General features: G+C 35.0%; 1 protein-coding gene across 25 annotated transcripts in view; it reads right to left on the reverse strand.

Moving 5' to 3' along the window:
- Positions 1-26900, reverse strand: part of LOC128172558 (uncharacterized) — a 73136-nt gene that overhangs the window by 16626 nt on the left and 29610 nt on the right. For 14 of the 25 annotated variants that reach the window (XR_008242310.1, XM_052838321.1, XM_052838329.1 and 11 more), the window contains exons 2-3: positions 3838-3915; positions 1229-1282 (exon numbers count right to left, since the gene is read on the reverse strand). Coding sequence is in view for 24 of the 25 variants with exons in the window: in XM_052838321.1 (XP_052694281.1) it covers positions 1229-1282; positions 3838-3915 (132 nt within the window). In the remaining variant the exon portion in view is untranslated. Of the gene's footprint in view, positions 1-1228; positions 1283-2035; positions 2090-3837; positions 3916-17389; positions 17573-21877; positions 22896-26900 lie in introns of those variants that run through there. The other 11 variants (XM_052838315.1, XM_052838339.1, XM_052838330.1 and 8 more) reach the window with 7 other exon arrangements.

Here is a 26900-nt window from a genome sequence, read left to right on the forward strand (position 1 = left end):
GAGAGAGAGAGAGAGAGATGAGGCTCTGAGAGAATGAATGAATGAAGATCAGGAATACTGGAAACTGGATTTAGGGGAGGAAAATCTCTGCATGTATATCAGATTCAGGACTTCTTAACTTTGGAGGGGTTTATAAACTGACAGCTGTTGGGTTAACAGACAAAATCAAGGTCTATGAATATAAGATAAAAGATAGAGATTTTAAACACCACTATCAATATCTGTTCAACAAGAAAAGAAATTGAAAAAGTAATTTAAAGACTTCTTGTCATACATCTGTATTAATTGTGTGGCCAAATAGATTTCAAGTTTTATTAATTTTGCTTATCAATGGTAAAGGTCGCTATTGACTATTAATGTTTACTGTAAACAGACATGCAAAAGTTTGTTGCAATCATGCATATACAAAATATATTGACAAAACTTTATTCAAAACAAATTCTTTTCAAAATTATTTCTATCATATTATCATTTATGCTAGATAAAGTAACAAATAAAGTTACACAGGAATTAAAACTACTGTCAAATACATTCTATTTTTAGACAGCCAATCAACAACTTTGAAATCTAATATTGGGTAACCAGAAAGCAGATATATAATGTACAAGTCAGTATAAAAGGGCATTTTATGATGGATACACAACAGGAGAGACATTTCAAGGCATCAAAAACAGAGGATTTAGGATAAGGTAAATGAAGGAGAGAATCCTATTAATATCTAACATCACATAACAGAGGGATTGAGGAGTAGGAAAGGGTTTCATAATGGAGGGAACAGAAGAACAGAAAAAAAGACAGATAAATGCCATATAAGATGAAGGAGGGCATCTGGTATTGCTAGAAAAGAAGACATGGCGTACATTTCATTTTCTTGAATAATATACCACCACCTACAGTCATGCACAGTCAGACTGCCATGCAGATTTTTTCACCAATCGCATTACAGAATAAACTTCTTACAAGATCAGCTGACCAATATACAGTCTAATCAAATCACACAATATATAAATTTGGTACATTTTCTTTCTCATAAGTTTACTAGTGATCATGATTGTCATAAAATGGACAATATTGTGTATAACATTTTGATTAGTCAGCTAAAATTGTATCCTGATCACCCCTTCAGCACACACATGGACTAGTCCAAATCTCTGTGACAATGACCCCACACATATAATGAGGGGTGGCAGGATGCTCTGTAACGGATTGGCGAGTGATGAGTACTTACGGAGGTATTTTTGCCGTTTTTATTTGTGACTTTTAACAGAGAACCTTCATATCCCTGTAAAATAAACATGTGATCATTCGCAACATGAGTGCCTGGTGAGTTACAATGTGACATCAGACATTACGCCTCAGACCTGCTGTTGTTCAACTACAACACTGGAAGCATACACACATCTCTACCCCATTACAACGAAAACCTGTTTATATCGAAACACTCTTCGTTCAAACAGGTTTCATTACAAATAAAATTTAAGCCTTTCTTTACATAAGAAACAAATTAGATATTTTATATAAATTCACTCTTTGAGGTCATTCGAAATATGTCCATCTTCAAATTACGTGTCATTCATCTTTGATGTCAATTGATTTGCAAACCTGAAAGGATCTGAGATTGGGATGTCCAGTGTTAAGTAGAACTCATTATGAATTAGCATCAAGCTGATAGCTTCAGACCTAAAGTTCAGAAAAAGATCACAAAGCCAGTCATTGCTTCTTAAAATGACATTGCATCTTTTATCTGAACCCATAATCTGAAACATCAGACGACACTTGTAAACATGTACATATAAAAAACAATATTAGTGAGTTAATCAAACGCATTCAAACCTAACGGGTTAGCAAAAAGAAACTAAGTTAGTCTTGCACATAATTAGCATGCTACATTATCTTTTTTTAATTCAGTTAAAAATGGCCATAACCCTTTGTACATGTAAAAACCATTAGACAAGTGAATGCTGCCAGCCAGAACGCAATGTGATTGTTACTTTGGTGACGGTGCTGTTATGACGACGGTGACCTTTGAACTTACACTGTTATTTTTGCCAGGTTTTCCCATCACCTTTAATAAAGCGTTTTCATAACCCTGGAAGCAGAACTTTTGTGGTCAGATATTTACAGACACACAGACAGACACAGTGAGAGATTTTATGAGGATGTTGTTGCAATTCTTATTCAAATTGTGAATTATAAAAAAAACGGTATGTTTTGTTATTTCAAAAAGGAACTGTGACTAAAATTAAAACATACTGTTACACTAATTTGAAAGTGTATTATTTAGCCTAGATCATCCAAAAATTTTATGATTTATTTGTGTAACAATGATAATTCTCAAATTTTGTTGGTGGTATATAGATCATGACTTTTTAAAAAAAGTGCTTTCATTGACTGTACAAAAAATGAATTGTAAAGAGTAAGAAATTTGGTGGAAAAAATATTAATACAGAGAAAATAAAAGGAAAAAAATGTTTTATTTTGGTGTTATTTGCATATGAGAGTATAAAAGTATTTCAGAATTGCATGAAAATAGGGAACTAATTAATTGCAATGCATCATCCACAGTAAACAAAAAAGGGGGAGGGAAAAAATTACAAAAGCAGCAAATAATTCTGAGTAATTTTCTACATGTAACATAACAGCTGAGGAGGGGAGCACTCATTATTAATAAGTTATAAGTTTTATTGGGGGAGGGAGCAGTTAATATTTGGGATTATTTTTGGGATCACACACTCACACACATGGTAGCACACATTGACACAGCACCCAAGCTAACCCTTTTCCACATCCATTTATATAATTGATCCCAGCACAAAAAGGGTTAATTAAGTGTTCACATACAGAAACAAATACCAATACACCAGTAGCTCTTGTTAATTGATCAGTCAAGGCATGTTGTTTGTCCCTGCATGTTATCACACTGTAAACAGCTTTGTTTATTCAACTCTCAGTATCATAATAAAGGGCACCTGCCTTTGTCAAAATGAGTGATGATTCTGCCTGTTATTCATATCATTATATTTGTCAGATCTCCCTTATTTGTACATGTGTTTTATACTATATACCGGTATGTTCTCTGGAAGTTGTAGTAAGCAGTTTGCAAAAATGCAGCATTATCAATGAATGAGATATCTTAATTTCCAGGATGTTGATTACATAAAGGGTAGATCAATAAACCAATGCTAGGTTTATATACATTTATTGCAGAGTGTTGAATTTTTGTCAAAAGAACTAGTCAATAAATACTCAATGAATTATCTATTAAATCAATACACTGTAGATACAACAAGTTGATAATGACCTTTTTACTATGACTTAACTTATGCCCTGAAATTCATACATCCTGTGTTATGTGGCATATTAAGTTTAGTTTATTTGCTCTAAACCATTGTACATGGATGATTTATAGGTAAAAGTATTAACTTAAAGGTCGACGCCTGACATTTGCTACTATGTACTAATACTAATAAGAACCCCGCACCTGTCCACCCTATACCCCAGAAATCTGTTATTTAGGAAGGCTTAATTAGAAAGCTTCCAGACAAAGTCATAATTATCACTGTCTGCCTATTGAGATCAGTCGTGAGAGCTCTTTATATATCAAAATCCAGACTTTGTATTTTACATCTAGAAACGAGTAGGCTGAATGAGACTTTGAAGCGTGTTTGATACAGAAAATTAAAAACAAGTTTACTAAGATTTCACCTTAAAATCAACAATATCAACAAGAAATAATTATGAATTTTAAAGTTTCAGGGAAAAAAAAGGGAAGTAACTGGTTAACGTCAATTTTTTAGGGGAATTTTAAGGTTACTATGGTTATGACCTTGACCTTACCTTGTAAGCTCTGAATAGGAGGTAGAGTTCCCGGGGTTTGGCGTCCATAGGCAGCCCGCTCACAAACAGGGTGCGGACCTGGAAAACACAACAAAATCATACATAAGACAGAGGTACTAAATAGCTGACAATAAAATAAATGTCAAATTTGATTAAAATGGATGTGATATAATTGTGGATGCACAGCCAAAATTCTTTGATATTAATTGAACAGCTGCATAAGCACCATTGATAGATTGAAATGGGTTAATTGTGCTGTTCATTTTATTTTCAATCTCGATCTCACTAACTTAATTAAACTCAAAATAAAAAGAAGCATCTTTTCAGGCAAGATCTTCAGATACTAAAGTTTTTTACAAATTATTTACTCTTCATTATCATATAAAGAGATTCAGTTTTCTAAAAGTACTTTTTTCATTGAAAATTGTCAATCAACATTCAGTCTGAATATCAATGCACAACTAATTGATATATTGTTGAACACAGTTCATAAGAACAACACATTTTTTCTAATTCTACTGTCCATTTTTGGACGAAAATTGCTAACTGCAATAATTATTTTCCCTGTTTATTGTCATATTAAAAATTTCATAGCTGGAGAGCCCAGCTAATTTTCTTGGAGAGATTGGAAGATCTTGGCGTGAGAAAGTTAATAAGGGGATTCCCGCAGTTCACCTCCCATAAATCTGCCCTTCTGATCACAGAGGAACTTTTTGAGACAGTCCCCAAAGAATCTCTCTCTTTCCCTCTTTCCCTCTTCTCTCTCTCTCTCACCCTTACACTGGGTACACAACTAATTATTAATAAGATATTTTGTAAGTCACCACAGGTTTAGGGTTGGTTGTTTGCGATGATATTCATGAGATAATATTGAGCTTGAATACAGTGAAAGAGAGGTTCCTTCATCAAATAATGATACTCTAATTCAAAACAACTAATTAACAGATCATATGTCACCACAAATTAAGTACATGGGTAGGGAGGTTGCATTATTTGCCTATTCTATAAAGAGATTATTGAACCAAGGGGTTGCTTCTTCATTAATTAATGATAGCCTAATTCCTCTCAGATAGTTCATAGTAATTGAAAGTTATTGATCTCCAGAACAGAGCAGCCATAAAGAGACCCATTATTTCCTCATTTACTCTCTGAGCCCTGTGTCCAACTCGATCTATTTTTCACAGGGGCAATACAAAAGTGACCACCAAGGGAGAGCATTCAGTAAAAAATAAACTCTTAATTTAGATCAAGGGGGGTTACCTCCCTTATTCTATCTTAATATTCCCTTAAATTTTTCTTTTAAATAAGATTTGCTAGCCATTCAAACTTCTGTTAGAAAAAAATTATCTAGATGCTCTAAAAAAATAGCTTTCCATCCATTTGTCCATTAATGGAGGAAAATTATAAGCTCAGATAAACCAAAACTCTGCATTAAAATCAAAGAGTGACACCTCAATCGTCTCTCTCTCAGCAATTAATTGTAAATTCTGCTTATTTGCAACCAAATAGACATGCATAGATGAGTGGGGAGGGGTAGGTAGGATAATGGGTGGATGGTAAAGTTCTTTTAATCTATCCGTTTTATCACTACTGAATTTAAATCTACCTTGACAGGAATAAAACATTCTTTCACATTGCATAATGTCTGCATGACATGTTATTAAATTGTGCTAGCGTCAACTCGCCCCTTCAAAGTGTACTTTTTTCTCTCTCTGTGGGCTTATGGTTTTCCAATTATGCAACTCACCGATACACAAATTTCATATTCATATAAATGATTGGAAGGAGCCATCAATTAACCAAATGCCTGATCAAAACCACATGAAAATAAAATATGAATTTCAAATTTCGACCTGTCTCTGCAGAAATTAGCATATACGTGTACCGGTATTATGATTGTACACATCACAACATTATATTTGTGCATTTGTACTCCAAAAACAAGAAATAGTGGGATTAAGAAGTTGATCAATTTTTCAACATTTAGAAGATTATAGCTAGTGCTGATTTCATTGTCGATATTATCTGTGTCCCAAATGCATTTAAAAATCAACCAAGTGCTAATTATGAAGAAAAAAACCATAACATGTTTAACAACGAGATTGATTTCTCCTTAAAAGTCGGTAGAAAAAAAGAAGGAAATTACAGGAAAACGGTGAGAGAGAAAAAAAACAACAGCCATTGACTCCAGAATCTCGTACCTGGAATTTCAGCATCATGCTGCACTCGCTGTGCTCGTTATATAATGCAGTATTGATCCGAGTGTCATCAGCGTAAATAATTAAATCACGACAGTGTCACAATATTGTCTTAAAATCTATGAAGAACTCTTGTCTCTTCAAAGACTCTCCAAAGAAAATTTCCTCAACACAAGTTTCAAGGGTTGTTAACAATACTCAAATATATATAATCCATGAGAAGACTCAAATTTCTGTCAAATCACAGACTTTTGGTTCAACACTTCAGAGAGAGAAACATCAACATCTAAATATTGTCGGATGCTTGACAAACAAAGAAAACAGCTTTCCAAAATCCATACAAATAGGATGCTATATTTGTGCCATAAAATCCAATTTATAGAGCCAGATATTGTAAACTTCTAAGATCCTCACAAAAAGTATTCCAACACAAAACAGATAAACGTAAATATGCCACCTTTTCCTGAAAAATTCTTTAGAACGATGTATGAATATCAACTGTTAGTGTCCTGTAAGCATATTAAAGTTGCACACATTAATACCTCCATCCAGTGGGTTCAATATCAAACGTACACCATAGAACCTTTCCTGCATTAAATAACACTGCTCTCCCCAAGAGCATATCCTTGATTTAATATATATGGCACACACAGGATCTCCCTCCAAAGACTAATATTTATTTCCTCCCACATTAAACCACTAGGGTTCCTACTTCAACAGAATCTGACAAAAAAAATCTTCAAACTCCGAATGATAAGGCGTTTTGGATCTTTTTTTTTGGATTCAAAGTCACATACGCTACCACAGAGTTACAAATTGTTGTCTCTGTGGCGACAGGTGCGTCCGTATTTTTCTCTACCCCCTTAAAATCCTCTCCTTCCCTGGAGTCGTAACAGAGCATGAGCAACGGCAGATCTCTTAATAGAGAGAGGATCCTTTTATTACAATGGGTCTCCCAAGTCCCAATCCACTAAAACATGAAGACTTGAGACTCACATATATATCCATCCTGGAGGAATATACAGCTAGTATACAAAGCACAAACTCCTAATTAATGAAAAAAAAATAGGTTTCTCTTATCACTTTGTGTCTCAAACTACTAAAACTTTAAGACCTGAAAACCGTGATTGTGCACTTATTACATATTCCTCCTCTCATAATAGATTCTGAGCCTTGATATGAACATGTGTTGCAGGAACGTTTTTTTGATGTAGGTGATAATACCACATGATGAAACCACAGGATGACAATTTAATTGCGGAACACCAACCACTGGTTTCAAAGAGCCATGACAAAGACGGGACCTAACTATAGCTTTTATTTTGTTAGTTTGGCCTGATCAAGGCGCTATTGAACATAGGTTCCACACAGTAGTTAGTGTGTCATGCATTGGTCCCCAAACACTGGAAAATCAGCTTGGTTCTGGTCATCGGGAGTTCATATAGGACCAAGTGTGATGATTAAACTGAGAATGTGTAATATGCAGGCAGCAATTTTCACCTCCGAAGGACCAAAATATCTCACCTTATATCAATCAAACTGATCATTTCATTATAGAAATGATAACATTCTGTAATACAGTAATTACACTTTCATTAATAATTCCCCTGTACTATTATCTAATCATGATAAATCAATTCAGTTTCCATTAACTTGAGATAAAACTCACTGCTATTATTAAACTATTCTAGGATTTATATACAATAAGTCACCCTGTATCTCCGTCACAATCCATTCAACTATACAGTCATGCAGTTTCCCCATTTTCTTTCTTCTAGCTCTTATCATCAATGAAATTCTTGTGCCAAGATCAAATTTCACAGCACTCTAATATTTTCCCCAACAGACCGCCTGACTAATCCATAATTCTAGCCCCTGGGACACATTTTCCTGATGCCTTAATTTGACCAACTCTTATCCCCCCCTCCCCCACTGAAACCATTTCTCTTCCAAATACAGGCCATGAGTTCTTGGATGCAATATCAATAGCTCTGAGTTTGCTATGCCCTGCAGTAGCACATATGAGTATGACAGTGAGTTAAGATTGAACAGTTCCATCATCTGCCTAAAAGATTGCATTGACTGGAGTTAAGTTGCCCTAAAAACATGCCTTCATCAATTTCCCCCTGTTTTCATTCATTTCAACATCATCCATTACATAAATTGCATGAAACCCTACACACTTCATAATACAGGCTATAATGGATCAGTCATCCATGCTGTTTCTTTCAAAAATAAGATACGAGCATATTGTATATCAACTGCGAAATTGGATCCCACTGTTTATTTTGTGTGACAAATTCATTTCACTCGCAGATGGATTCTATCTTACAAATCTGTAGCAGTATTTACTATCAGTCTGTGCTCTGAATATGTTAAAACAGACATGAAAATATTTACACAAAGATGTCAGCTCTTTATCAATTAAAGATACAAAGGGAAGATAACTCATGGTCCATTTCCTGATCAAGGGAGGTAATTCATGTCAGGGAAACCTACTATTTCTTCATTGATTTCAGGAACTCTTCCTGATGGAATTGATGCCATAAATACTTCTTCTGTCACACTAAATTGATTTAATAATCAGGTTCCTTTGACAATAATTCCTAACCACTTCTGCTAATTATCAAGTTTTCTCACACAATATCATACATTACAACTGCGATGCTTCTTCAAGAATTCCGCTTGAGAGCTATTGAATTGTCACATCTTAAAGAACAACCATGCTGGCGATAAATCACATTTTAGATGTTGGAAGATTAAGACCTGATTAAAGTTTACTTTTGATGTCAGAAAATCCACGACAATCTTATTCAAGGCCCAGACTTGTTTACTTCGTTCACCCAGTACTGATTCTACCCACCTTAATGCCATCCAACATCTTACAAAAGTCAAGCAGACACCAGACAACATATTCTCTACAAACCATCATCCCTTTTGGGACTAACCGACATTTAAGTAAGGCATGGAAGAACATGAGACTAAAAGCTGAACTGAATGTAAATGTGGCTCTGTTATTACAGCTTCAAGTGTTCACACCTTTCATGAGGGCCAGACTATCAAATCTCTGAGTATTCTCTTCCATCAGCTTCTATGCAAGTTCATTGATCCTCATAATAACCCTACTGTTATGCAACACATCAAACGAAAAACCTAACTGCTTTTCCTACATTTTATTTTATGCAGCTGAGCCTTTTGGGATGTAATGGTCCCACTCTTTGTCAATGAATTCCAGGGATTACGAGAATTTTTGCAACTTTTGTGACAGCTATGAAGTAAACATGATTAATCGAGTTCATAAGAGATTCATGAAAAGGATTCTGATGGGTTATCTCCCTTGAACAAGCACCTGTTCAATTGATATTGGATTGCCTCCCTTGAAAAATGGTTGGCAGAAATTCATAAAGCAGTAGGAACTCCTGGCAATCTCTCCTTATTATCTAACTTTGATAACTGTTTCATCCTTCCTTAACACATACATAAAAAAATATATATATCATATTGAGGGCATTATAACTCAAAAGATTATCAAAGCTAACTCAAAAAATATGTTGTCAGTTTTGCAACTTGAATCAGTCTGGTGGTTTCAGAAAACATGTTTGTGATCTGGGCAAAAAGTTCTAACTCCGCTGAACAAGCACGTAAAAATCAGAACGCACATCCTTGAATCAGGATTAGAGAACACAAATTTGATTTACCAATGTCTTAAGCTTTATATTTTAAGAATCTAGAATGAGAATTTAAGACTGAACTGCATCCAAAATGATCGACAACTGATATCAACTTGCCCTAAATAACCCTGAAAATATCTAAATACGACAATCAACAATAACTCATCATCAAAGCTCTCCTTTGTTTACAATATGGTCAGTTCCATCCTATCACCATTTCCCCTCATTTTCATCCATATGGTTTTCTTTTATAATAAACAAAACTTCACTTCAGTCTTTCTGCTACATCTCAATTAATCTTTATCACCTTGTATTTCATGTCAAGGTCGTTAACCTTTGGTAAATGATTTTCTTTGATAACACTGATTTCAAGGTTCTTTTTTTTTTCTTTTTTTTTTTGGAGGGGGGGGGGAGGGGGGGAGTGGGGGCAAGGGAAATTGAAGGTTGGGGTTGGGGCAGAAGGGGTGTCTTTTTTTCCTTAAAAACCTGGGGGAGGTAAGGGTTTTAAATCGGCTGTAGATGTTGAAATCCTTTACTACAGATCAAAGCCCTCTATAGAAAAGTTAATGTATTATTTTCTCCGTGTCATTGGTTTATATAATTACATTCACATCAATAAATTACGACGATCGATATATTCTCCTTGTTTTCAGCTGACGCCTCGGAGTACAGAAATATTCAGTCAAGCTTCAGTGATACATAAAACAAAAAAAAACCTTGTCATGATCACACGAACGTTTAAACCTATACAACAGAACTGCATGGCTAATATCAAACAAAAAATTCAATTTCTAATGGCTGTCAATTTCCTTCCATTATTTATACTGCCTGGCAGACATCAATGGACAGACATTGAACTAAGACATCACTAATACACTATCAGCATTCATAACCAATTCGTGCGGAAACGGCTCCCTTTTGAACTGTACGTGGAAGTCAACAGAATATGGATGGGGCCTCAGAGGTACAATAGAATCTGCTGTATTCATTGAAACATTTGTCTCATTAATTTCATTAAAACTGCAAGAATGATTATACATTATGATATAAATAATAAAATGCAAGCTGACAGATGGACAAAGAATGGAAAAAAAGACACAGAAAAAAACAGAAAAATTTTGTCCATATTCAACAGTACAAGTAGCTTCACTTTTCCCCATTCTTTTTTGATAGGTTAAAACACATGATTGTGGATATATTTATGAATATCAAGTTATATCAATGGAAGTCAAAGATTATGAAATATTTAAGAGACATTATTGACACAATTTATAACACTGCCATATAGGAGCAATGACAAACCAACAACTATTAGTACACAAATTCTGAGAGAGGATGTCATGCTCATAGAACCCAAGATAAATTCTACAGAATAGACCACTGCCGAATTTACAAAATAACCCTTGGGAATTTTTTTTCAGTACTCAATTCTGGGCAAAAGAGTGTTTTGATCGAGGGGATCAAAAGAATGTGTAATACAACAATAACTCTAAAATTTGGCCGTAAATAAAGACCGATTTTCCGTATGCGATCGATACAATTTTTTTAACCACGTTTCGGAATTAATTGATTGAATTAAGCTCACAATACAGTAGCCATTTTCTATGGCGTAAGAGCAGAAACAGAGACCAATACACAGGAACAATCAAATTTAATTTCTCTTTATACAGACGCGAAACAAAACCCTCTGACAAGACCAAGATATTCCTCCATATCCCATTAGTAGCATCCTCTGAGGCTTTGAAGAATAAAACTGGAGCGGGAATATTCTACTTTTCATTGCGAAACGATTCTTTCGTTTATTTTGTGCTGTAATTCATCAAACAACCACCTCATTGTACAAAGATAGATGCGCGCTGCACTCCGTGAAAGGAACAGATATACAGACAGAACTCTCCGTAGTCATCCATAATGTAACAACCCTCGGTTTGATGTTAGAAACGACCACCTCTCATGCATGTTTTATTTTATTTCTTTCTCTCCTTTTTTTCTGTTTTTTTTACATTTTTTCTCCCTTCACTTTAAAAGATCGATGAAACAATCTTCAAAGGTTTTTTTGTTTTTTTTAAGAGCTTTAGTGTCGGTGAGAGACACACCGAGAGAAAGAGAGAACATATTTTTCCGTAAGGTGAAATTTACAGCTCTACTGTTTAAAATTTGCATATCGCCAATGCTGCTAATTTACGTAACTAATGGAAACAGGAAAAACAAATGGGCCCCAGTCCTTGACATTAACATTATAAGATTTGCAGACAGCGCAGGTATAATGATGAGTCTATACCAGGCATCAAAACAATATCCCAATTAGGACAATTATTCTCCATCTCCAGGTGAAAATCAATTACTAAATACTCTCACACGATGTTTATTCAGGTTTCAGAGTCATTTCAAGAACAAGATCTGTACTAAGTTATACAATAAATTCAAAGGGAAATTCATCCATTTTACATCTTCAAATTTTAAGATACTTAGTTCAAGATTAATATTATTTTGAAGGTAGAATTTGTATTTCTTGAAAAAAAAAATGCATTGCTCTGAGAGAGTTGTATTTCTTAAAAAAAATGCATTGCTGAGAGAGAGAGAGAGAGAGAGAGAGAGAGAGAGAGAGATGTAATTTAGTTGACACAACACAATAGATCTGTTACACTCATCCTAATCTAGATCAATAACAACTGGCAGGGGGCATAACTCTTGTAGGAGACTTCTTCCATAAATATCCATCTTCTATCTCCATCTTTATTTCTTTTTCCAGCAGTCGAGTGAGAACATGTCGCTTATTTTAGGACTGCTATATTTCTTTATTTGGGAATCGACTTAACAATGCCACCTGCGAACTGAGGGAAAACTATTAACCCTCTTCCCTACTCCGTAGCTATATATTATTCATTGACTGGCCAGCACTGTTAAGTTCATTTGTTGCCTGAAACCACATGCAAGCTTAGCATTAATTACCAATGCCTAAATGTATTTTGGTGCTTTTTTAAAGGCCAAAAAAAAAAAGAAAGCACCAAGTATATTTAAGTGGAATTAGATTCCGATGTTCTAAATTAATATTCCTAAATTTGAGATACAGGAAATCAAATTCTGGGTCATCAAAAAATTATCCCTAAAACACTCCTTGTCAATGTAAACATTTTGGAGTATAGCAAGTTCAGACTGAGTTTCCTTTAATGCTGATGTTGTATAATTGTAGCTACTGAGCCTACATCCTTGATAAAAGCACTATCTGAGGTTTCCCTGGGGAAAGTTGACTTATAAGGGAACACGTTTTTTTTTTAATCCAAATTATACTTTCACATGCAACCCTCCATTGTCTGGGCTGTTTCTCTCACCTTGCTGACTCCATTACACAATATAGGATGTTTTAATTTCTGACTAAAAGCAAGCAGCTTAAACACTCCTGCAAAGCCTTTATGTCAATGGATTAGACTCCTTTTGAAATTATTTTGTTTCCATTTCGTTTCTTTTTTATTTTACTACAGCACTTTGACATAAAAGAGAGTAAAATTCTAATTAGACACAAAGAAGGAAAATTGTGCTAAAAACCATTTACTTAGAAAGCTTTTTTGTTCAGTTAATTTCATTTCTTCAAGCTCCTTTTACCCAACCATCTGTTAAACTTTTTTTGTATTTTCATTCTTCAAATTTCCCCTGAAAATACGCAAGTTGAAAAGAGGACTGGAAAACCCCCTCTAATTAGTAGAACCCTTTTTAGACTTCCCTGCCATCATTTGATGGGTGTTTTTTTTATTTGTACACAGATTTTCTGTATCTTTTTTTTTTTTACTCTTTTGACTGGATCTCATTCAATGGATGATCAAAATGTCAAAACACTCTAGATTAACAAGAATTAAGGGTCAAAATATGCCAGGGTCTTTATCACAACCCAATTAACTCCCATCAGAAACAGAACACATCTAGCTCTGATTACACCCCAGCCTTCCTATCCCAAAAACTGCACTATACTGTTTGCTAATAAGTCAATTAGGAGGGCTGATGTGGATGGGTGTTCTGGGGTTCTGTAATTAACTCCAAGTTTAAGGACCCCCCTCCAAGAATAGCCCAGAATCCCCTGGGTGTAATTAACCATGAACTAGGACCCAAATTTGCATGCCTGAAACTAATTCCATTTGAATTAAAAATTAATTGATATTATCTTGTCTTGTAGACAAAATTAATTATCCTAGGGCCCTTTTGATGATGCTGACTATCATGGATCACTCCAGCGTTTGACTTGCTTGTGCAACACACAGTTAGGCTCCAAGAGTCTAGGCAGCCTGGATTATATCATAGGATCTGTTGAGGGTTAATTTAAAAAGCTGATTTTGACATCAAAGAGAGAAAATTGACTGAACATAATCCTTGTGGTTTTTCCTATTCTGAACAAATTCCCATGGAAATATTGTCACTCTGTGTTTGGTTGGACGATAAAATGTATAAAAAAAAATTAAAAGATTCTATAAATCCCATAGGAAATGCACATCTTTGGTTCTCTAAAGTTAATGGAACAAACAAAATGGCCCCTAGAAAACTTTAATTAAAAAAAGGGCGAACATTAAATTTCAGCGCAACAAATTCAAAACGGAGAGCTGAACCATGGGAAGAAACAATTATCCAAAAACATGTACTACAGTAATGCACCAGAAGCTCTATGGGTTTTATTTAGGCGGTCAGTTCGAAGTGATAAAGTTTGCACTGCTAACATGTTTACATATCACTCTACTTCACTGATCCCACACATCACTGACATTGAAAAAAATAACAGAAACCACAGCCTTATCTTCTGACAAGGAACTTCAAGCCAGCACTGACAAGAACTCAAATCTACAGGGGTCTGGGGGGTTAAACAGGTTCTACCTTGAGATCTCAGTAAGTCTGAACTCTATATAGAGGAATATAGCACCTCAGAGAGGATGATCACAACTTGGGAACCACTATGTATGAACTTAGAGAGGAATATAGTATCTCGAGGGGGGGGGGGGGGATCTTGAACAATCTCACATCTCAAGACCACCTCAATTTGTTCGAACCTGAGAGAGAAGCGCAGCACCTCAGAGGAGATGATCCTGTATATTTTACATCTCAGAACAATTTCACGTCTCAGAATCATCTCACATCTCAGAAGCATCTCATGATATCTCAGATGTAACCTGAGTTTGCATGCACTTACTTTGTTAGAATGCATTTCAGTTTTGTAGTTTTAAGATCAACATCTCAGATACATGTATATCTCGCATCCCAATAACATGTCATATTAATGATTTGTATTATTTATCTTAAATCTCAAAAGCATCTCAACTCTCATTAGCAGTGATGGCTTTATTTATTTACCTTCTAGAACTGTAATTCCAATTACAAAATAGACATATTAACAGTAGTAAAATATTGATTTCATATACATGTACATTGGAATGGATGCAGTCTAGAGCATGACCTACAACTAAGGTCTGTAGTGTAACATGAATCCCAATTCATCTTTATAATGCGTATATATAGAGGTAAACTTTTGACTTTATTTCATTTATTAAGCAACAGAATTGTCTGGTCTGTGTAAGAGTCCCATAATGAAATTCAGAGCTTTTAATTTTTATCAATGTCTTTATAAAACGTGACACTTAATGTAAAATACCAAAGTTTTCAAACATTTTTTTCTCTAAATTAAGTTAAGACTGTTTTGAGTTTAGGGAGCTTTTATTATAATCGTTGAAGCAAAATTCCTTTTAATAACTTCCTATTTTTTTTACTTAATAAATAAGTCTCAAAAATGTATACCGTGACGTCTTAAAAGCATGGAAGTCTATAACTTAATAATACCCATACATTATCATTTCATAAAACACTCTTTATTAAAATAACCGGATCTTTCAGAAACTCTTTGATTCTCTTGCTTTCACATTCATTACCCTATTTTTCTTGAACTTAAAAGCATTAGCCAATAAGACTTTGGATGAGTGCAGAACACTTACTTAAAGCAATAATTCTAATGTCACCAGCACATGAAGTCAAGCATCAGATTAAAAGCCTATACAACTTATTGCAAGTAAACATTCAATCAAAAACAACAAAACGTATACCCCATCAAATAAAGAAAAAAAATTCTATAGACAAATTTTCATGCTCAAATGAACCATATAAAAACAGGTTAATTTGCAGCCAATGTATAACAAATTTCTTCAGAAAATTTGTCATTTAAATGTTAAAATGCTTTTTCAACTGCACTTTTTATCAAAACAGGAATAAACAAAACTACTTCCAGTATGAATAAGCAGAGTTACCTAAAAGTGCCTTGGATCAGCAAGTGCTTGTTCATGCTAATTTACATATTTATAAACAGCATTTCATTTAAACCATAAATATCAATCTGTCAAAGGGAGATCACCCACTCGATCAAAGTTGTCTCCCCTGTGATCTGTCATATTTATTGCAGATTTCATGGATTTACAAGCATCAAACCAGTTTTGCAACTTCTATAACCCCTGAGAAATATTTTGCATACATTTCACACATTCTGACACTGAAAATCCCTCTTTGCTACAATTAGGTGATTCATTATCTGGGGGCCTCAAAATCTATAATTTTTCAAAAACTTTCATAATAATAAGTCAGACATTAATATGATTCATTTTTGAGTCCTTGTCTTTTCAATCTTGACCCCCTCCCCCTCCTCTTATGCTTTGAGGAAGCATAAGTGGGGAGTGGGCGTGGGGACTACAGTTTATATAAAAGATAATAAACCTTATTTATTCACCATTTTATAATAGATCTATACATGTATAACATACTAAGCATGTACTAAGGTACTTCCTTGTACCATGTATCTCAATCTTTTGTAATGAAAAGAGGGAACTGCACAGCTGACACTATATATTGTACATTAGTGAGTTATATCTCATTCAACTATCAACATAAAAATGCAAATAAAGTTGGAGAAACAGCAGTTTGGTTTTCATCAGATAGAGAGAAAAGAGACACCATAAGAGTCTAAAGGTACAGGGCTTTACCAATATAATACAAATGGAAACCTCTATTCAATGTTATTTCATTTCCATGTAAATTTTGCATGTACTTCAAATGCAATAATGACCAACAAAACAAGGGGGCCATATCAAAGTTCAGAAAAAACCAGTTGATGGAATTCCTATGCAGACCCTGAGTCTCTTCAAGTAAACATGGATGTGGCATTTTAATTCATTTTTCATATGAACTTTTTCTGCTCTTTAATATGTCAAACCTAATTTTAAAAAGTTCATGTCTGCTAGCTAATTAGTTGAGCAGTCACACAGGACATTTGGTATTGCAATCATTTTTTATTGTTTTTGTATTTGCGATGCATATAGTGCCATCATTCCACAATGATCTATGACTACTAGTTCATTAATTATGTTAATTAAAATAACAATTAAATAGTACTTCTCATCTTCACTTAAAAGAAGTTTCTTTCTCTGAACCCATTCTAGGTCTCAAAAAAGCTTGAAATTTTGGAATTTGTGAAATTTCACTTATAAATACCATGATTAAAGATCACTCTTCCCAAAAGGAAAGAAAAGGATAATTAGCATGGGATAATTAACAATAAAATTGTTAATCAAGCAATATATTAATCAATAGGCAAAATGTTTCACATGGAGGCCAAACATGTATTTACAAAGCATAAAAATGGACACTTACAAAAAAGTTCCTTACCCGAAGATTAACTATATCATAGGGGGGATAACTCATGGCGAACAGTAAATATGTACCATCAGAATTCACACACGTAAGTAACAAAAAAAGGAAATTTTAAAACGAACTGTCGCTAAATCTGATCCATCATCAAAGCGAGTCCATCGTCTCCGATTTCAAATACATGTTTAAAAATCCACGTAAATAACAACAAACAGTAATCATTTTTCAGCAGCCTCCATGGAACACGATGTTGTTTTCCATAACAGTTCAGTTATAATCACACGGAAAAACGAAGTGATAATTTCTAACTAATAAGTTGTCAATCTCCGTGTCGTGGCGGTATTATTCTTCGCCAATTGAAACAATAGCTTTTTTCACCTGCCTTTTGCTATAGGTAACTCTACAGAGTGGTAAGCTTCCCTCATCCATTTACCGTACAAACACGTTTGTTTCACCTTCATGATTTTATGATCGGAAAAAAGTAAAAGGAGGCGAATTTGACAAGTAAAAATTTAAAACGTCACACTAGGCCGAGCAAAGTACCTGCATCATTTATGCGAGGATTTTTTTTTTCTTTTCTGTGTGTGATTTTCAAACGATAATGGTTTTGTCGGTTGATCATGTATAGTATGCAGTTCATCTCTTCTGGTCACACCTGGATGAACACACAAAGTTCCATTATGGAAAGTCGGAGTCCCTGTCTATAAATTTCATAAATGTTTAAAACGGTCTCGCTTTGTCGACCATATATTGATAGGGAATGATGACTAGGACATTTATTCATCATTCTTCGGATGACATTCTCCAGAATAAAAAAAAAAAAAAATGATAAAAACAGGTTTGAGAGTTTAACAAGATTTTATACAGGATACTGTGTGAGGATAATTTGATGCAAAAGAAATTAGCACCTCCCTGTGGTGTGAAATGTTTTCAATGACAGAAAATAGTGGAGAGATGTGATGAATCTAAAACAAAGAGCAGCAGCCATCTTGTTCTGCGTTCAGCCTCAGCGGTTGTTTGACGATTTACCTGGGGTTAAACCTGTCCAGGTAAAACAAAGGTAAATCCATGCACACCTGATCAATTTTCACCTGAATATCAGATATCTATATATATAATATACAGAATATGTATAATAAACCTCCTACAGCAGCTTTTGAATTCTGAATATTTAACAATGTCTGCTGGCCATCCTGATGCTACGTGCACACTTGCATATTAATAATTCACAGCTCTATATTATCAAATGGGCCCTTACATGATTCAGTTCTTAATTAACTTGAGTATAGATTGTATAAGCCTATATACCTGTGACAGACTCAGTTATTAAACGAAGAAAAATGTCTGCCGCACAACCGTAAAATACCCTGGGCCGACAGTACTTCTGCAGCTGTATTCAGATATTAATTAAAATAAGTCCTGGTTGATGACTTCATTAATTAATAAGGAGACAGTGATTATGTTCTCTCCTCCATGGGATTTCAGGCTTCAGAGAAAGTTTAAGTTTCAGAAGGAATAATTCATTTCCTTGCTTTCAAGCATTCAAAAGTCATGTTCCATTGAAAGACAGTGGGAAGAAAAAAAGGAACCTTTTATTTTTTACAACAGTAATAAAAAATTCCTTTTGAATTTTTTCAATAATTTTCTTTTGGCGATTGTTGATGATTATTCAAACTAATTTCTGGCACTGTCAATTTTATTTCATCCTATCTAACCATAAAGAAATACATTAAAGTCATTGTAAACATCTGTAGGTGGAAAGAAATCAATGTTGAATTATATCAACTTTTGTATAAAAACTTCTTTATACATGAATGTGATACATTGTTCTGTAACAGTCTATCTTCATATACTATTACCTCCAGTTTTCTCCCTTGTTTGAGAGCATTTTTTAACTAAATTATGTGGCCATGCTTTGTACTATGTAAATGAGGCCATCAGATCTATGATCCACTTTTATTAATGAGATGTATAGATCATTATCAAAAGTACTTTAATTAATCAAATCAACTGATTGTTTCCTCTCTCTCTCTCTCTCTCTCTCTCTCTCTCTCTCTCTCTCTTTCTTTCTCTCTCTCTTTACTCTCTCTCTCTCTCTCTCTCTCTCTCTCTCTCTCTCATGTACTTTAACACTCTCTCTCTCTCATGTACTTTAACAGTTACATGTGGTAAAGGTTTCCTCAAAACAAAATTCCACAGATTAATGAGTTATTGGAGGCGAGAGGTCTCCCATTGTTAGTATATAAGCTGTTTATCAGAACTATTTGACTATATGATGGTTTGGCTGTCCTATAAATACATGAACGTGTGGGGAATATTGAAAATCAATGTCAATGAGAAGTTTGAATCCCTCTGTAAGTAATTAACAGTCATTAAGAATTCAGCTCACCAAGAGTTTAACAATAATCACCTGTTTACTATAGTGAAAGGACTGGTAATAAACAATGAACACAATGATAATTAAAATGATCTCCCTCGACACATTATCTATCAATTTTAGGAAATGAAATTTTCATCAAGTTAATTCCCCAAACAGTTATTTAATATTTTCAAATGTTGAATTAGTTGATGCCATTGAGAGAATGCACAATTTCATGTTCAGCGTCCACATTTCAATTTTTATGGGTAATAATATTCCTTAGAATTCACTCGTGAATTCTTGAATATCACATTGATACAGTTAAGTAGCTTTTAAGTAAAACATCCATCATTTAATTATTGAAGTCATCCATATCTGGGTTCGAAAATTCTTAACATAGCAGAAATCACCATTGTTCACATGATGAACATTTAATTCTGTAATTTCATTTTTTCCAATGAAAATTGTGACTTATGAAAAATGCTTACCAAAAATATTATATAATACTGCCCAGAAAAAAACTTTTATTTGTAAATGCCTGCCTCTATAAACACAACATCTGTCTATCAGCATAATTTAATACAAATATATATCTGTCAGTTTTCCATTTATTTCGTTCTTTATCTTTCTTCTCCCCAGTAGCCTTTATCCCTTCAGTTAGAGGCCGCCCCTCTGATCCACCATTGAGGGGTGATAATTAGATACCTGCTCAGGTATTCAGGTGTCAATCGTCAGTCAAGTAAGTCTGGTCTGTGCTGATCACTGACCGCCCCTGAGTGACAGATGGACAGATTATGGTAATCAGAGACAGCTAGCTGCTGCTGCACACAAATCACTGCCGATCACACCTCTACTGCCAGGTGATAGGAAAGGTAATTCTCTCTTTCTCTCTCAGGTAAAAATCAGAACAACACACCTGTCCTCTAGTATTGATTAATGTGTCTCTTCAGACATGCAAACCTGAGTTTTCTCCCTTCGCATGTAGAGAGACATTTTGAAATCTTATATTTTAGGCTTATGAGAGAGAGAGAGAGAGAGATTATTCCTTGTACTTTCAAAAAGTATAACGATATAGCTATCTGTATAGTATAATTGCTACAACAGTCTCTTTTGTACTGCAGAATGATTCATAAAAACCATGCACTAGCCTATTACAGGGCTACACAGAATGGTTGTGTGTCCAGGGAAAATATTTGCAGACAGGATGGTAAACCAGAGCATATCTAATAACAATATGGATACACAGAGGCCACTGTCAAAACAACCTGGCCCCAACAACAGTTTTTATGCAAGGAGTAAATGAGAGATTAAAGAAAGAAAGAGCACAGAGATAGAGAGAGAGAGAGAGAGAGAGAGAGAGATGTGACAATTCATATCAGAAAGCATTCTTCTAGGAACACTGAATTCTATCCTCCTTATCTCATGTGGATATTTGACTCATCACTACGTTTATGTGTACACATGGAGATCCATGCAAATTTATCTTTTATAATTAAAAGAAAATCCTATCCTGCATTGAAGAAGCCAATGGACAAGGTATTGTTTTTACAATTCACCAACCTTTGACAATTGATTATTTCTATAAACACAATGACAGTACATGTAAGTGTCTAGAGATGATCAAATCAGGCACTATATGGATTCACCAATACTATAGGTACATAGAGATATGTGCTAGACCCTCCTTACAGTTGGAAAAAACCTACTCCGAATTCAATAAAGCAATGGTGTTGGTACTGTTTTCACACCTTGACATGCTTAGACATTGATTATTGCTGGAAGAACTGAAGATGGTCAATCAGCCAGCACTGGTATCACAGACACATGGTGTGTGTAGAGAAAAATTATATCTCCTAAAACAAACCCTCTTAATGATTAAAAAAAACTCAACCCTACAAACCAATGGTGAGGATACATTGTTACACCTGGTCATGCTAATTTAGACATTGATCACCTGACAGGTATGACCTAAGATGGTCAGCCACAAGGAATCACCAACACAGATACAAGTACACATTGTGCAAACCCTTCTGATCATTAAAACAACACTACCCTGCATTCACCTGTTTTAATACCTGGTCATGTTAAAGACATTTTTTTTTCACCTGACAGGTATTTCCTAAGATGGTCAGCCACCAAGAACTTACCTGAACACCCAGCATGTCCAGATCAGCGGACGTCGATCCAGCAGAATCCGATGACATCACAGCGGTCGTTAATAATCAACACACAGGTTCATTATATCGATAAAACATAGGGAACCATGAAAAATGTCACAATAGGGAATCACAGTACAAAATTACTCTCCCCCTAAATTCTCAGGTCTATCCAATGTCTAATGCCAAATAGTCTCTCCCTCTGTGTAAACCACGTCTAAACACACACAGTGTGAATGAGAGAGAGTGAGAGAGTTGTTCACAATTCAAACCAGGAGTTACCTGCCCTTGGGTGAATGGGTATGTATATGTATAAGAGGCTTTTGTTGAAAATACCTGTGTTTAGAAAACACAGAGAGAGGGAAAATCTATATGGCTGTCGACTGGTTTGACTGGATGCAAACGGACGCTTAATGGATTTCTGAGCGCTATATCCCTTTAAAAAGGTTTCCCTCTTTTGTTTGCTTTTTTTCAAAAGTCCATACAAACAACTCAACACTAATATTTACTTTACAGACAAATATGGAGTGACCGACCTGCATTTTTCAAAGTCTGGGGTCATTACATCACGTTAAAGCTTTTCTTTTTTATTCTTCCTTCTTTTATTGAAAAAAAAAATCACTGGCACATATATTTTTTTTTTCATATTTGTCGATCTCCCTATAGAATTTATTAATAAAACCGAAAAGACTTTGACGCCGCGTAAGTAAACAATAGCTTATGAGAGGAACATATCGAGAGAGAGAGAGAAAAAAGCCTCACTTATGACATTGATTAGCCTGGGCGCTATATTAAAAACCGTGTCTGAAAATACCCGAGACTTAGAAAATCAACTTGACAAGTCCTAATAACGGGGCAATATTTACCTAACTTAGCAGCCCCGCTATGTGGAGAGAGATCTGGTGTGTCAAGAAAACTAATCTGCTTTAAAACATTGAGGACTCGGAGAGACGTGTCAACTTTCAATATCTGATCGCGCTTGACTTTCTCTGAACTCCACAGGTAAAAGGGGGGGGGGGGAGGGAGTCATGATGGAGAGAAGAACAAAAACCCATAGAGTTACAAGCTCTCGAATTCAAGGACTCCCTGATTTATAATGCTTCCTACCAAACTCAGAGTTGTTCAAACTTTGTTTAAAAATACAATACCATTGTTATTCACAGTGTTTTGAGAATGTAACATTAATATGAAAATAAAATCATCATCATTTCCAAAACATGGCTTATGATTCATTTGACATGCTCTTTATCAAAACAGACACCATGCAGTTTCCAAAAATCTAGTTATTCCGGACCTGTGAAATGTTTGCACTGCAAAGAATGGAAGTACACTTTTCATTATTTACACAAATTCCAGGATTACTCGACAAGTTTTAAATCCAATGTCGCGAGATATTTATTATTTACATGCCTGTCGCGTAATCGTAACTGAGAGGTACACCCTGTGACGTAACGGTCATACAATTCCATATTGATAAATACGTGACAGAAGACCACCTTAATTTCTCGGATGACTGGTCGCAGCTAATTCAAATAAGTAAAAGTACAAAATACTGGACCAATGGCGGAGTCAAATGTTTGAGCTCTGTGAAAACTCAGACAAAAGATTCAACCTGCCCTCACAAGGCGGGGATATATTACCGAATCTCTATACTATTGAGCTTCTCTAAAAGAAGCCATTAACCTTCACAAAGGAAGCAATTCAATTAGAAAGTCACAAGGTATGAATGTCATAGGACAAAAGACGCAGCATTTTAAATGGCATTTGATGACAATCGACCCTAACTGTCGCTTATACAATAAATCGGAACAAAATATTGAAAACCGTCTGAGGCTCACTGATTTCTAAATAATATTTTCACTAACGAACCACAAAATGACCACGAGAGATTCAATCTAAAAACCTTACCCTCCACATTCAATATGAGGCAAACAAAGGAATATTAGCTGTTTGATGTCTTATGTTGGCTGTTTTCATTTTTAACTTAATCTTCAGTTTGATTGTCTGTCTGTTAATTTTTTGCATTTTGCTACATACCAATCTGTCCAATATTTTGAATTTGTAGTATATTGCTATGATACCATTTTCTCTGATCATATCGATCAATCAATGCTAAAATGATTAAATCACTATAATTGATCATTCAACCTATCATTAGAATAACAGAAGAAATCTACAACCCTTTTTTAATAATTGACATGCTCAATTAAATAGAATCTCCTTTTTTAATATTCACTTTCTACATGCATAATGCATTTTAATCTCTGTGACAGACATATTGAAAATTCCTGTGTTACATCAAAGCTATCATGAAAGCGATCGTTGCTTGAATCATCAATGAATGAACCTGCACGACTGTACTAATTCTGCCAAGGAAATCGTGATTATCAATCACAATATGGTGGAATATCAAGTTTTACCACTTATTAACCTGGATCTCTTATTGAATTGGGGATTTTTTATCTTTATTTCATGACACCATTAAAACTTCAGAACCAGTCATTAAATCAGTGCAGACTCTGCGCTATATTATAGCTTAATTCCGAGGTGGGTATTAAAAAAATCTTGCACGTCGAGATGTTGTACAAATTTTCTCACCAGTATCTCTGATCATACAACAGAAAATTCAAATAAAAGGAGGTTTGTTTTAATAAGTCGTTTGAAAAACCCAGACAATTTTCTTTTTGCTCTAATTCTATATACAGGACTGAGAGAATCTTAATGTCTTTGATTCAAGAGGAAGAAACAAAAGTAATAATGTAAAGAAAGGGGTTGATAGGGAGGCTGGGTCAAGGTCAGTAGATACCAGCTAAGTGTCAAGGTCAGTAGGTCAGTAGATACCAGCTTGTTTTGTTTTGGGTTTTTTTGAAGAGATTGAAATTCAGTTCTAAGGGAAGATCAATTTATACCACTTTAACTGTGTAGGGGTGGGGGAATGTGATTAAGTTAACATTTTTTGGGGGGGGGGGGTGGAAGGTGATTGTCTCAAGCATCACTGAGGAGGGTGCAGGGGGCTAGGGTGAATACCAGTTTGCCAACCAGTACCTTGGCTCCACATAATTTTGTTACATAAGATAGCTGTCATATTACTTTACTGACAGATATTGAATCATATCAAACACATTATCCACACTAACCAATACAGCCTCTCCAAGAGACTATTGTGCCAGGTTCTAGGACTCTTTAACATTCATGTCTCTCCCATTCAGCTTGTCTAGCATTGTGCAAACCGAAAAGAAAACTCATCAATTCATTTCAACATAAGATTTTGAACATGCAAATTTACACATGCCGTAAGTGCTATTTGTTTTATGGGGGACTCATCAGCGAACTATTGTCCATATTATGTAATGTGTAATGAAACCCCACACGCATTTTCCTACACATGCCATGAATTTATTGTTCCTAACAGTAGATATATGTACCCCTTGTGTCTGATCAGCAAATACTTCATCACTCCCGCAAATGAAAACCAGTTAACCTTGCAAATCTTACACAGCGTTTTTGACATTGTAAGGGAGACAGTTAAAAAAAAAATTTTAATATACAGTCCCAGGTTTTCCCCTCCTCTTCTCTTGTCCTGTTGTGGATCTAAACACAGTTAATCTGTTTTAGAATTTAATCGCAACACAAACGCTCTGTCGACCATCATGATGAAGGACTCTGTTTAAGGGATTAAGATGTATTATAACCGCTAAAGCCTGGAGTTTCTTAGGTTCACTGGATACACACACTGGATACACACACTGTGTGGACACAGGCTACAGTAATTCTGGGGGAAAACATTGCTCAACTCCAAACTAAACCTTATACTACACTAGACAATTCAAATAAGACAGCTGGTTTTAGGGTGGGTGAAAAATGAGATGGGGGTGGGGTGGAGGGGCAGGGCAGGGCAGGACATGGTGGGTCATTAAGATTCAATACTCTAGCTGTTAGAAGGGGGGGGGGTTTAAATTGGGAGGCTGGGTAAATAAGACATCATTCAGTTACACCTTTCCTTCCTATTACCATCAATAACTCGATGACATTATCTAGCTTCACTTTGCCATCAAACTCAAGATTATAGACTGATATATAGTCATGAGGCGGTAATTGTAGACCGATTGTTTGTCGTCTTTTAGCTGACAGAGCCAGTCAATGATAAACCTTAGTCCAAACATTCGTGTTACCTGGAATATAAACACTGGCTTCACCTGAGTCTGTGGTCGGTCCCAGAGGTCGTGACCCCGGAGTCGGCCCTGGACATCTTGACCACAAGACTTATACGTCAAGACAAAATAAGAGAAAAGACCCCATGTTAGAATGCTGAAAGAGAAACCACTGATTTTTACTGCATAATTACATTACTACAATAATTCAGTGTTTTATAATTTATGGATTATTCATTTATTGCCATCATTTTTCGCCTCCATTAGTCAATGTCCTCAAAGAAACTACTGATTTTTAACAATTTGTTAGTCTTATAAGTAAAACAGTTTACTTGATAAATTCACCTCAATATGTGAAAGGAAGCAACTGATTTTTTACTGATCCCTATCAGTGGTAATAGTAATTTAGGAATATTTCCATTCTTTTCACCTAACTGTCCTAAATGGATCCCATAGAAAGACTTGATGTTTATTGGTTATTACCATACGTTAGTATTATATTGTAATATATAAAAATCGCCATATATTTCACCTCAATGTCCGAAACCAAACTGTTGAAGCATGTTTACTGATCAATATCACATTGGGACAGTTAAATCATCCACAACTTCAATTGACACTGATTATATTTCCAATACAAACTGCTTGACTTCACACAAATGTGGAAAAACTATCACCATTTATAAACTTTCAAGGTTTTTCATCTATTGAGGTGGCTTATTGTGATAGAATATGATAGAGTCAGCTTTATGGCTTACCGCTTCAATGTTTACATAGATTCGATAGGTATTTTATCATTATTTCTTGGATTTGATGAAATAAGCAAGAACAATTGGAGAACGTGATGAACGGATGGCTTTCGA

The sequence above is a fragment of the Crassostrea angulata genome, chromosome 2, assembly GCF_025612915.1.
Source record: "Crassostrea angulata isolate pt1a10 chromosome 2, ASM2561291v2, whole genome shotgun sequence".
Lineage (NCBI taxonomy): Eukaryota > Metazoa > Mollusca > Bivalvia > Ostreida > Ostreidae > Magallana > Magallana angulata.